Raw genomic sequence first — 13,158 nt, forward strand, 5'->3', positions numbered from 1 at the left:
GCACGCTTTGAAGACCCGAACAGACCACCCAGCACCAGACTCACCTCGCCACCGGATGAAGAGCATCTCAGCGTGACCTCAGCAGAAGTAAGGAGTACCTTCAGGAGGATTAATCCGCACAAAGCAACTGGCCCAGACAACATCCCCGGAAAAGTGTTGAAGGAATGTGCTGATCAGCTCTGTGAGGTGCTGGCAGACATCTTTAACACCTCACTTACCCTGGAGACAGTTCCCACCTGCCTGAAGACTGCCACCATCATCCCAGTCCCAAAAAGCTCTACAGTGACTGGTCTGAATGACTATCGGCCAGTGGCCCTCACCCCGATAGTCGCTAAATGCTTCGAAAAACTGGTCATGACTCACATCAAAACAACCATCAACATCAACGAGGACCCTCATCAGTACGCATACCGTGAGAACCGATCAACAGAGGATGCAATCTCCTCTGTGGTCCACACTGCACTCAACCACCTGGAGCAGAAAAACTCTTACGTCCGTATGCTCTTTGTGGACTTCACATCCGCCTTCAACACCATGATCCCCCAAACCCTGATGGACAAACTATCCACACTAGGACTAAGCCCCTCCATCTGCAACTGGGTACTAGACTTTTTAACAAACAGACCACAGTTAGTGAGGATCCACAACCTCTCCTCCTCCACCATAACCCTCAGCACTGGCTCTCCTCAGGGATGTGTGTTGAGCCCCCTCCTGTTTACTCTGCTCACATATGATTGTGCAGCTACCCATCCAGGCTGTCACATTGTAAAGTTTGCAGATGATACAGCGGTGGTGGGATGCATCACAAACAATGATGAGTCCAGCTACAGGCAAGAGGTGGAACACCTGGAGAGCTGGTGCAGAGAGAATAACCTTCACATCAATGTGAAGAAGACAAAGGAGATGATTGTGGACTTCAGAAGGAACAAAAACACCTACACCCCCCTGAACATAAGAGGATCTGCGGTGGAAGTGGTCTCCAGCTACAAGTACTTGGGTGTACACATGAATGACAACCTCAGCTGGAGCAACAACACCACCAGCCTGATCAAGAAAGCTCATCAGAGACTCTACTTCCTCAGACGGCTGAGGCGAGCTGGTCTGGGAAGCTCAGTCCTCACCTCCTTCTACAGGTGTGCAGTGGAGAGCATCCTGTGCTCCAGCATCAATGTGTGGCATGGAGGCTGCACAGCTGCAGAAAGAAAAGCTTTGCAGAGAGTGGTGAAGGCTGCACAGAAATCTGTTGGAATCAGCCTCCCCACCATCACAGACATCTACACCTCCAGATGCAGGAAGAGGGCCACCTGCATCATGAAGGACCCCACTCACCCAGCACACACACTTTTTGCCCCACTCCCCTCAGGAAGGAGGTTAAGGAGCATTAAGTGTAGAACCACTAGACTGAGGAACAGCTTCTACCCTGAGGCTGTTAGACTCATGAATCTCTAACTAGAATAATCACTGTGAAAAACCATATCATGTTGCTGCTGATCTGTTTCAATGTTGATGTGTTCATGCGTGCACATCTGCTCACAGACTCATGTTCATGTTTGTGCTGATGTTCAATGTTTTATGTTATGAGTGCTTAGTGTATATTTAGTTGATGTTTTTCTTAGTTCATATCTTAGATGTTATTACTGTTTTTCTTATACATTTTATTGTTGGATGTAACTGGGACCCCGTGTACATAATTTCGCTCCACCACATGTACCACATGAGGTGCGAATGACAATAAAGAAACTCTGACTCTGACTCTGACTCTATAGCCTTTTTTGGGAAATCGATTTTAATTCAGACCAGATTGATGAATTAATAGCTAGTCATAGCAGGGCCCAAACCCAGGTGGATGACTGCTGTTTTAAAATGCTCAAAAAAAAAAAAAGTCATAGCCGTTTATCAATCAACCTTTATTTAGACAGGTAAATCCCATTGAGCCTCGAGGACACATTTACAAGAGAGACCTGATTTCAACAAAGAAAGATGACAAGAATTGACAACAGCAACAACAATAAACAGTTATAAAAAGCCATACTGCAGTTTTTTTTTTTTTTGTTTGTTTGTTTTTTTAACAAATAGGATGGCTAAAAGGAAAAGGTAACAAAAAAAACAAAAAAAGCTAGATTCCAAGACAAATGTAGAAAACTAAAAACAGGAACATGTCTGCATTGGTCCCTGCCAGGTGTCCAACAGATTCTTAAAGCCACTTAGAGAGGTCAAGGTCGAGAGCTTCAAATCTTTTTGTAAGATATTCCAGGAAACAGGAGCGGAATAGGAGAAGGCCCTTTTGCCTAGTTCAGTCCTCATTGAGGGAACACTGCAGGTAATAATGTCCAGAGAGCGCACTCAATAGCTGCACTCACGCAGAGACATGTAGGAGGAGATGTATGAAGGCAGCAGACCAAGAAGTGATTTAAAGATGAAAATGTACCAGTGAGAGAGTCTGCGTGAAGTTAACGATGTCCAGTTAACCAGTGAATACAGGGTGTAGTGGTGGGTACGATAATCACAGCCAGTTGTGAATCTTAGTGCACCATGATAGACAGCATCCAACATCTGCAAGGTTCTTGTAGGAGCGTTCATGTAAATAATGTCACCATAATCAATTGAGGGAAGGAAAGTCACAGATACAAGGCGTTTTCTAGCATTCAGGGTTAGACAGGATCTGTTTCTGAAAAAGAAACCCAGTTTAACTTTCAGTTTCTTTACCAAGTTTTCCACATGGAGCTTAAAAGAGAGATGTGAGTCGACCAAGATACCCAAATATTTATAGGAATCAACAAACTCAATGGGGACACCATTTGAGGATAAAATCGGAGGAAGAACTGCTGGGACCAACTTCCTATTTGAAAAAAGCATCCCTTTGGTTTTGTCAGCATTTAGGACAAGTTTGAGGCGGAATAAATCAATCTGGATGTTGTTGAATGCAGATTTCAAAAGCTGGAAAGCCTTAGCAACAGTTTTAACTCGACAATAAACAACTGTGTCATCAGCATAGAAATGTATGGATGCATTAGGGATGTTTTTACCTACATTATGTATGTAGATTGTAAAGAGGGTGGGTCCTAAGACTGAGCCTTGTGGTACACCATTGTTGAACGTTAAATAACTGGAGGAAGTACCATTATGTTGAACACATTGCCTTCGGTCTGAAAGATAGTTAGAGAACCAACCAATGGTGTGATCTGAGAAACCGATTTCTGAGAGTTTATGACACAAGATGTTCTGATCCACAGTGTCAAAAGCTTTAGACAGGTCTAAGAAAAGTGCAGCACAATAATCTTTAGCATCCAGTGCTTCAACAACATCATTAAGAACCTTCAGTGAAGCAGTGGTTGTTGCTGTGTTGTTTCCTGAAACATGATTGATGTGGAGGTAAGATGTTAAATGAGTCCAGGTAATTTTTGATTTGAGAGTTTATCAGTTTTTCTAGAACCTTGGCTAAAATACTGAGTTTAAAGATTGGTCGATAGTTGTTCAGTGAGGTGGGGTCACCTCCCTTCAGCAAAGGAAGAACAAAGGCTGTTTTCCAAGTGTCTGGAATGGAGTATTGTCTTATGGAGAGATTGAAGATGTGGGTCACAGGGACTGTGATGATATGAGCAGCCAGCCTTAAGAAATAAGGTGGAAGTTCATCTGGACCTGCAGATTTTTTAGGGTCAAGATCTTTTAACAGTTTATTGACCTCACTGACTGAGAATGGAGAAAAAGAGAAGCTGTGATTAACTGAGGATTGACTTGTAGGAGGGGTTTGATTTGTAGAAGTTTGGTTATTAAGTGAAGTGGCTGATTTTCCATTAGTAACTGTCTCAAATAAGGAACTTGAAGCAACAAAATGTTTGTTGAAACAATTCAGGATCTCGTGCTTATTTGACACAGGAACAGAGTTAATGAGAAGTTGTGATGGGAGGTCAGATGATTGGGGGGTGCCTGAGAGAGATTTGATGGTTTTCCAGAATCTGTTAGGGTCATTTAGATTTTTGGAGGTCTAAGATAAGAAATAGTTGCGTTTTGCTGCTTTGACAGCAGTTGTGCATTTATTCCTCATCTGTCGAAAACTCAACCAATCAGTGTCTGAGTCAGATTTTCTCGCTGCAGCCCAAAGATGATCTCTCCTGTGCAGGAGGTCAGCTAGCTCTGGAGTAAACCAGGGGCTGTCTCGTCCCTTTATTCTGAACTGACGAAAAGGAGCATGTTTGTTCAGAAAATAAATAAAACTATTATGAAAATATTTCCAAGCGGAGTTCACGTCATCAGTTAACAGAATACGATGCCAGTCAAAGTGAGACAGATCCCAGAGGAATGACTGTTCACAGAAATGTTTCAGATCCCTTTTTTGAATTAATCTGGGCTTAGAAGGTGGAAGTTTAATATCTCTCAAAGCCGCTGTCACACAATGATCACTCAAAAGATCAGCGAATACACCTGTACCAGGGAATTTGTGAGGCATATTAGTTAGAAACAGGTCTAAGATGGAGGATTTTTCAGGACGGTTTTTATTTAATCTAGTGGGAGAATTGATCAGTTGGGTAAGATTAAGAGACAAGCAACATTCCTTGAATTTATCACAGAGGGGGGTCGACTTACACCAATCAATGTTGAAATCTCCTGCCAAAAGGACCTCTTTGAATTTTAAATTACCAAGAAATTCCATCATGGCAGTCAATGCCTCAGGTGATGCTGTGGGGGGGCGGTAGCAGCAGACTACAGATAAGATCTGACCTCCATTCAAGGTGATGTCAACAGCTAAGGCTTCAAACTGGTTTGGAATTGTTTTAGAAGACACAAGACTAGAAACCAGAGAATCTCTAATGTAAATAATGACTCCACCCCCCCTTTTTTGACGATCACAGCGGTAGATGTTAAATCCATTGATTGCCACGTCATTATTGAGTACAGATTTGTTGAGCCAGGATTCAGAAATAAAGATAACATCTGCCCCAGAAGAACTGACCAGAATTTTCACAGCATCAAGTTTTCTCAGAAGGCTACGAGCATTTACATGCAGAAAATGAAGCCCAGACACGTTCTTAAAGTCATTTGGTGTGCTGTAATTAGTGGGGGGTCCAGGGTTGGGCTGAATCCCTGAGAGCAGTAACAACATTATTATCAGACATTTTCTTGATTTTTTTTGTGACTGATGTGTAATTACAGGAGTTAACAGTGTGACAATTAGCCCCCATAATCGAACCATGAGAAACATTAATGAAGACGCGATCATTCAGAACCCAAAAACAGTGAAAGTTGCAGTGATGGACAGATTCAGGTGTATTAACAAGATTCAGTGACTGCAAATAATCTGAGAAATGAAAATAGTGACAATAATATGAATGATGCAGAAAAGTTTCAGACCATAAAACGTCACAGTTCAAATGGGCAAACAAACCCGACGAGTTGGCCCAACTGCAGTTTGAGTTGGGCTGAGGGGGGCTCCGGGCCCCCAGTGAAGATGGATGGATGCTCTCATGGGAAACAGATGCTGGGTCCAGAATCAACAGGCCGAAACAGAAACAGATAATTTGCAGCAAATAGCAGAGTGAGCTGCCAGAAAATCCTCCTGAAGTGAAAGACATGATCCTAGCTCGTTTCAGGTCAACAGGGGCCAACAGCGTGATCCGGAATAAAATTAATTATTATCCAGGTGAGTTTGGATGGAGGCCTGCAGCAACTCCGATACAAACTCCGAACTTCTCTCGAGCACCACGCAGCCCTCCTCCTTCACGCTGCTCCTCCACGCTGCTCCTCCACGCTGCTCCTCCGCTTCTCAGCACGTCACCTCCGCACCCGACAGCACGGGGCACCCCCGGTGAAAAGTGAGACTGACCGGAGAGGCTGAGGCTGAAGTCGGCAACTGGTCCGGTCCGATTCTGCTCCAGTTCGGCTCCGGCGCTCCAAGCACGAGAGACGAAGAGGCTGAAGATGTCCCTGGCCCGGTTCTGCTCCGGTCTGGCGACGCTTCAAAGCACCGGAGCGTCTCCTCCAGGTGAACACAGCGACTCCACGGAGGTGGATCGTCCTTCGGTAAAAGTAACGGGCTGCTCACTGAAGCTGAGACCGGCTCTGTTGAAGACGATATCCCCACAGCCACCTCGGTTTGGTTCTGGTCCAATTTGAGGGACACAGGTACACTTCCCCCACACCTATGAAGACACCACGAGGGCCAGTCCAGCAGAAAACCAGCGAAATACCACCCAGCGATATTTGTCGGAACCAGGTAGAACCACAAAGGTCCAGATAAGAGTTCGTTGAGGTCCAGAGAGAGAGAGAAAAAGCACCGGACCTTCATGCGTCGACTCCCCAGCTCGAGGGGTCACCTGGCCGGCAGGGTGCGCTCAGAGTGACCGGTGGGGGGGGAGCGGCCGATCGGTCCTGGACCAAAAATTATTATTTTTTGGACGGTCCCGTCCGGCTCTCTGAGTCACTGAACACCGAATTCGGTTGAAAGGAGGACCAACTTTAGTCCGATTCGAAAAACGGGTCAGTTTGATGATAAAAGACTGCAGAGAGGCAGGAGGGAGCTGCTGTCCATCAGCTCGCCGGAAGTTGAAGTTTATGCCGCTGTACTTCTGGTCCCACTGGAACAAGCTGTTAACTCCTCAACTCAGTCAAAAATAAACTTTCTCTAAACTGAGTTTGTACAACAGGTAAGATATTAAATAATCACGATCCTTCCACTGAACCTCCTTTTCACAAAAACAATTGGCACAACAATTATAACGGTGAAGCTTCATCTACCGTATTTTTCGGACTATAAGGCGCATTAAGCGAAACAAAACAGTCAGATAAGTCAAACTTTATTTAACTCATTCACAATAACCACGTGAAATTGGTTCCAGGTCAGTAAGCACAACTAGAATTAATACATAATGTGCACGGGATTATAAGGCTCATTATCAATTTTTGAGAAAATTAAAAGATTTTATAGTCCAAAAAATATGGTAATTAAATGAAAGCTGAGTCTGAGTGTTTTTTAAGCCTTAGTTATTGAACTGTTATAATGTCGTGTGACAAACAGATTATTTAATCTTCGTTCTAAGATAGTATTTGATTTTTTTTCTATCTATTAAAGTAAGTGCATTGTGTACACATGGTAATGTAAAGTAAAAAAAAATCAAAAACAATATGAGACAAATTAATGCTGCATTTCAAATGCATATTTTTCCATTTATTTGACTTGTCGCTTCTTCTTTTTTTTTTTTTTTAACAAAGCACCGGGATGTTTTGAGTTAATTTTCATCTGACATAGAAGATCCAGGACTTTTTCTGCGATTCGCCTTCTTAGCTGAAACGCGTGAGTCGATGAAGCTCTGACCGCATGTGCTGAAAAACAAAATGTCAAATACAAAATAGTCACCGTGGATTCACGTCCATCTTTGTGAGACATCTGTATGCTGTGAGGAAATCTGTGAACACTGTCATCAGCAACTTTTTTTTTTTTTTTTGTAGCAGGAAATATGGCTTTGCAGAAGACACTCATGCAAACATACTTTCATTCCATCTGGTTTGCATTCGAGGGTACCACCGTTTTATCAAACAACAGCATGATGCCAGTATTCGATTAGCAGTTAGAGACACGAAGTGTTTATTTCAGAAGTCAAAAGCGAGTGCTGCATCGTTCGGCTGCAGACCTAACTGGTGCAACTTCTCTGCAGGGCTGCGAGGTGTGTGACACGATTACATCAAAGGCGGCAGACTAGACGCGAGCAACACCACCAGAAATACATTACGCTTTACACATTTATAAGAAAACTGTCCCAAATCATATGTGATATAGAAAACTGAAAAGAACATGGACAGTACTCAACAGAATCAAATACGCTTTAAAACATACATAACTTGTTGTTTTTCCCATTGAGCGATCAAACGAAGAGCATTTCAGAAATCACTTGCAACATTTAACACAACTACATTGACAGAAATGATATTTAAAAAAAAAAAACAGAAATTTGCGTCATTGCATTGCAAACATCAAAATACTCCTTGACATCAATGCAGATTCCTTACATAATCATACACAAACCCATTAAACCCTTCGCCTTGGTGATTCTGTAAGGTTGAACGGTCCAACTCGTCCTACCAAAGTAAAACGACGGTACGTTTTTATCTGATCTAATCGTTTCTCTATAATGTAGCGTGTCCATTAAAGCGGTTTATGCCAGAATTTGAACCACCTCGCTGCCGTCGAAAAGGTGATTCTGTAACTAAGTCACTCACTGCAGAAGTAAACACATGAGCGTGTACACCAACACAAAGAACAAAACTGATACGCAACTCTTTACAACTTCATTGCACTATCTCTTAGTCCACTGGGATGCTACTAGCCTCTCGAAAGCAAATGCACACTCTAAGCTCCAGTTTAACGCAGCTTTGAACATCCTAACCAACTCCAAGTTGACCAATCAAACATGACCGCCATTGGCCGATTTCCTCTGGTCACCCTTCACTGCTTGGGGCTTGAAGGGTTCAGTCTCTGGGCGGCGTGGCAGGGGTCCAGGGACTCCTTGGTGGCACCGCCATAAACATCTACATCCTGGTCGGTCCACGGGGCGATGTTACCCAGTGCTGAGGAGCTGCAGTCCGCAAGGGCGGCCACCTCTGCGGGCTTCAGTACCCGGTCCCACAGGTTGAACTGGGAAAGCTCCCCAACCAGGGCCTGGGAGGCGTCAAAACGCCCGCCAAGTGTATCCTATGGTGGAGAAGCAGAAAAGTTGTCATGAAGGAACTGTGATGTAAGAATGCAAAGTGATTCTGTTGGGTACAATGGTAACGCCTTTCCAAGTTTTATTGTAAATCAATTTGTTTACTATTAGTTATTATTTAGTTTAAAAGGAACGTTCAGATCTTTTGAAATGCATTTAAAGTTAGGAACAGGTAGCTTTTACTTAAACTTGGAGAAACAGAGTCCAGTGCTTGCCCTACCATTACTCAAGGAGGGCGCCCCCACCCTGTCAACAGAACCGAGCGCCCCGCCTACCAAATATCCCCACCCTCCCCCAGTGGTGGACAGTAATGAAGTACATTTACTTGTGTATTGTACTTGAGTACATTTCTGAACATCTTTACTTTACTTGAGTATTTGTGTTTTTGGGAACTTATGACTTCAACTCCACTATATTTCAAAGACAAATATCGTACTTTCGACTCCACTACATTTCTAGGAAGCTTCTTGTTCCTTCTGGATCAGCTTTGTAATCCACTGTTGCTGTTTTTTATTTCCTTAAATGCAGTTGTCTAGTTGTTGATTCAGGTATTATTCTAGATTCATCTGTGCAGAACATTCATTGTTTTGTAAGCTTCTATGTTAAGTATGGCAGTACTTTCAGTTATCAGTGGTACTGTTTCCTCTCCTGCGTTTAGTTGCTGCTGTCAATATATGCACTCTTACAGACAAACAATACAGTGTATGAATACTGAAGCTGAGGAAAATACTAAATGTGCATCATCTGTTAGGGTTTCCACGACTTTCCACAGACATGTAAAATGCAGGAAGATATTTGTAGCTTACAGGTTTTATTAATGCATGTGGTGTCAGAGTGGTTCTACATGTCAATACATCATCAGGTGGTTTCAGAGTTACATGGTTCTGTAAAATCACTCAGAACAATACAGCAATGTACTGATATTAGCAAATATAATTTGTACTTTTTAAATACTTGAAAAGGAAAAAAAAGAAGGAAAAAAGAGAAAAAAAGGAAGAAAAAAGGGAAACAAAAGGAAAAAAGAAGAAAAAAAGAAAAGAATATATATATATATATATATATATAATTTGTACTTTTTAAATAATTGAAAAGGAAAAAAAAGAGAAAAAGAAGAAAAAAAAGAGGGGAAAAAGAAGGAGGGAAAAAAGGAGGAAAAAAAGGAGAAGAAAAAAATAAATATATATAATTTGTACTTTTTAAGTACTTGAGTATTTTTAAAATGCATGTACTTTTGAATACTTAAGTATTCTCAAATGTAAGTACTTCAGTACTTTAACTTGAGTAAACTTTTGACTGAGCAACTTTTACTTGTAGTTGAGTAAGATTTGACCAGGAGTATCAATACAAGTACTAAAATTGAGTACTTTGTCCACCACTACCCACCCCCACATCCCAGTAGTGTAGTTTACGTGATATGCGGGTATACGGTGTATACTTACTAGAAAAGCTTAAGAATTTCAGTATACCCATTAAAAAGTGCCCAACGGTACGTGACATATCATTAGACACGTATCATTGATACGTTAAACGGCAGTTAAATGCTTCTGTAACAATCTGTATGCAGCGCTTGTTTATTACATTCACTTATCCAGCAAATTATTGTATAATTAATACTTCTGTATTTACTATTTAATACTTGAACATGTTTTCTTTGATACTGTTTTATAAATTCTATAACATGTTTTTAATACAAAGCCAACTGTTGTACAAAGTTTGTTGTACATTTATTCAAATATAAGCATCAAAGAAATTTGGAATTGTTCAATGTGCTTAAAAATCAAAATAAATTGACAACTACATTCATTGTACTAACCAGTGTACTTTGGTTTCTAAGCACAGTATACGAACCGACCGCGATAAAGTTAGTTTTATGTTGGACATTCACGCTCCATGGCTTCAATGTAAAACTACCTTTACCGTGGTATACCCACTACAAAACTGTGGACTAGACCACTGCCCCATCCCCATTGACAACTGCTGCCACTAAATTAGCGCTAGGCTAGTGTGCAATACACGCATAGTGCGCCGCTTCTCTTCACTACAGTTGCTCTGGTAGAGAAATTGTAATATACTTGCCAGAATGCACTATGTGCACTGGATGTGCTACAGCTAACTGCTGCAGCCACTATTTGTGCTAGCAAAGAACCATATTTTTTACATGAATCACCAAGTAATGTAAAGTTGATGACAATGTAAAATATTGTGTTTTAAAATGAAGCAATCCTTGACCTATCTCAGACCAGCTGTTAGCTTGTCAGCTAACTCTGAACAACTGTTTTATTTTATTTTTAAACCGAGGTCACTCTATCGAGATGTGCAGTATTTTAACTACGGGTAAGCACAGGACTGAAAGCTGGAAGTTGAAGCATGAAAGGATGACCGCCCCCTAGTGGGCTGCCTGGAGTATTTTAAAGCCCCCTTCCTCCATGTAAGCAAATGGTACATTTTTCTGACAAAATTATTAAAAATACACCTCAGAACATTTTTTTCAGTTGTTTAATTTTGCTCATTCTTGTAGTTCTTACTTTGCTGCTGTGTGTTCAAATATACATAAAAAATATATATATTTACAGTAGTTCTATTTAATTATTTAAAGCTTTAAAAACGTGTCATGTTGCACTGTGACTGACACGTTAGAGAGTTGGGAGATTGCGCAGGTAAAAAAAAAAAAGATTTTAGACAATTTTTAGACATTTATTTATTTTTTTGGATAATGGATTGCTCAAAGATGTATCTATAACAGGTAAGATACTGATTTGTCAGAATTTTTCCATAAGACCTTACTTCTAAAGAGCTGAACTACTGCCTCAAGTATGAGATGAAAAATAAACACAAGAGCTGATCAAAATAACAGGAATTTTGTTGGGGGTATTTTTTGATGGTAATTTTTATCACCCATAATTCTCACCAAAGAAACGTCTTTATTCATATTGTCAAAAATCACCATTAGTTTGCCTCCATGTGGTGAAACACTGATAACCAGTGATTTATATAATGATGCCAGTGCTGTACAATTATCCTTCAATGCCAGGGAAATTATAAAGTTTTAAAGTAGTTCAGATCATTTTAGTGTCGGCAAAAATGTATAATTTACATAAAGAACCTTTTTATTATATAATCCAACACATAAACTGATTGTGTGGGAAAAGAGATGATTGCAAAAGAATATTTTGGCAAATTATATTCATAGTAATTTAACATTTTTGAACGTATACATACCCTAACAAAAACATTTTAGAGCAAGGGTAATGTGCCACAACCAGAGCACACCTATGCTGACAGTGGTCAATATTAGACTTTTTTCCAATACACTAATAATATTCACCCAGATGAATATTGGCCTATACCAAAGTTAGACCAATATATCTGTGCACTCACAGTTCTAGGCCTGAACCACAGTCAAAAAGAGTCTTTACAGAATCTGTCGGAATGATGAATGTTTTTTATTAAACTTTTATCTTATTTGCGTACCTCTCTACATCTATATCAACGATTTAAAGGGAATGTTTTATACAAGCAGATGACTTTTATGTGGAGAATGTGAGTCCATACACATTTTCTTTGATGACCACTGAGTGAGATAGAACATCTATACAGCTGGGGGATACATTTACTAAAAAAAATATGTTTCAGAACCAGGGTTTGTAGTGATACACACAAAATAGTAAACTGATACTGTAAATCTCTACACCCAACACCACCAAGGAAAACTTGTTTTCTATACAATGTCTTCTTTCCTGGTTAAACAATAATGAAAATGGAGCAAGAGCTTAAGTCACAGTGAAATGCTGAGTTTAGATTCAAAAATAAGATTAAAAAAGCCAGTTCTACTTCAGAGCACCACAGTGAAGAGGAGATCCTGGGATTTAAATTAAGCCAACACATTTACACAACCAATGACGGCCCCTTAAAATAGTTCCTTTACTTCGTTTGGGTTTATTTCCCTTTAGTTCATTCATCCATCTATTCTTCCAGTCACCTCCACTGTCTGTTGGTCATGAGAGCTTTTACCGACTGTTTATCGATCCAGCCGGCAGTTTATTCATTCATCATTTATTTATTAATCAAGTTTTCTAGAAAGATTACTGTACATTCATCATATCGCTTGTCCATTCATCTATCCATCCATCATCCATCCATTATCATCCATCCATCCATCCATCACCCATCCATTCATCCATTCATCCATCCATCCATCCATCCATCATCCATCCATCCATTAACCATCCATTCATCCAACCATCTATCTATCATCCATCCATCTATCCATCCATTCATCATTTGTCCATTCATCCATCCATCCATCCATCCACAAATCCATCCATCCATCATCCATCCATCACCCATCCATTCATCCATCCATCCATCAATCCATCATCCATCCATCATCCATCCATCCATCCATCCATCCATCTATCCATCCATCCATTCATTCATTCATTCATTCATTCATTCATTCATT

At 40.7% G+C, this 13,158-nt stretch overlaps 1 protein-coding gene across 1 annotated transcript in view; it reads right to left on the bottom strand.

The window, feature by feature from the left end:
• Nucleotides 1-7,981: 7,981 nt before the first annotated feature.
• nptxrb (neuronal pentraxin receptor b) overlaps nt 7,982-13,158 on the bottom strand; it is a 14,956-nt gene continuing 9,779 nt past the window's right edge. The window contains exon 5 of the mRNA XM_037690357.1: nt 7,982-8,683. Within this exon, the coding sequence (XP_037546285.1) occupies nt 8,438-8,683 (246 nt within the window). The 3' untranslated portion in view covers nt 7,982-8,437. The remainder of the gene's footprint in view (nt 8,684-13,158) is intronic.

Source organism: Nematolebias whitei, chromosome 16, assembly GCF_014905685.2.
Source record: "Nematolebias whitei isolate Nwh7 chromosome 16, NemWhi1, whole genome shotgun sequence".
In the NCBI taxonomy this organism is placed as follows: domain Eukaryota; kingdom Metazoa; phylum Chordata; class Actinopteri; order Cyprinodontiformes; family Rivulidae; genus Nematolebias; species Nematolebias whitei.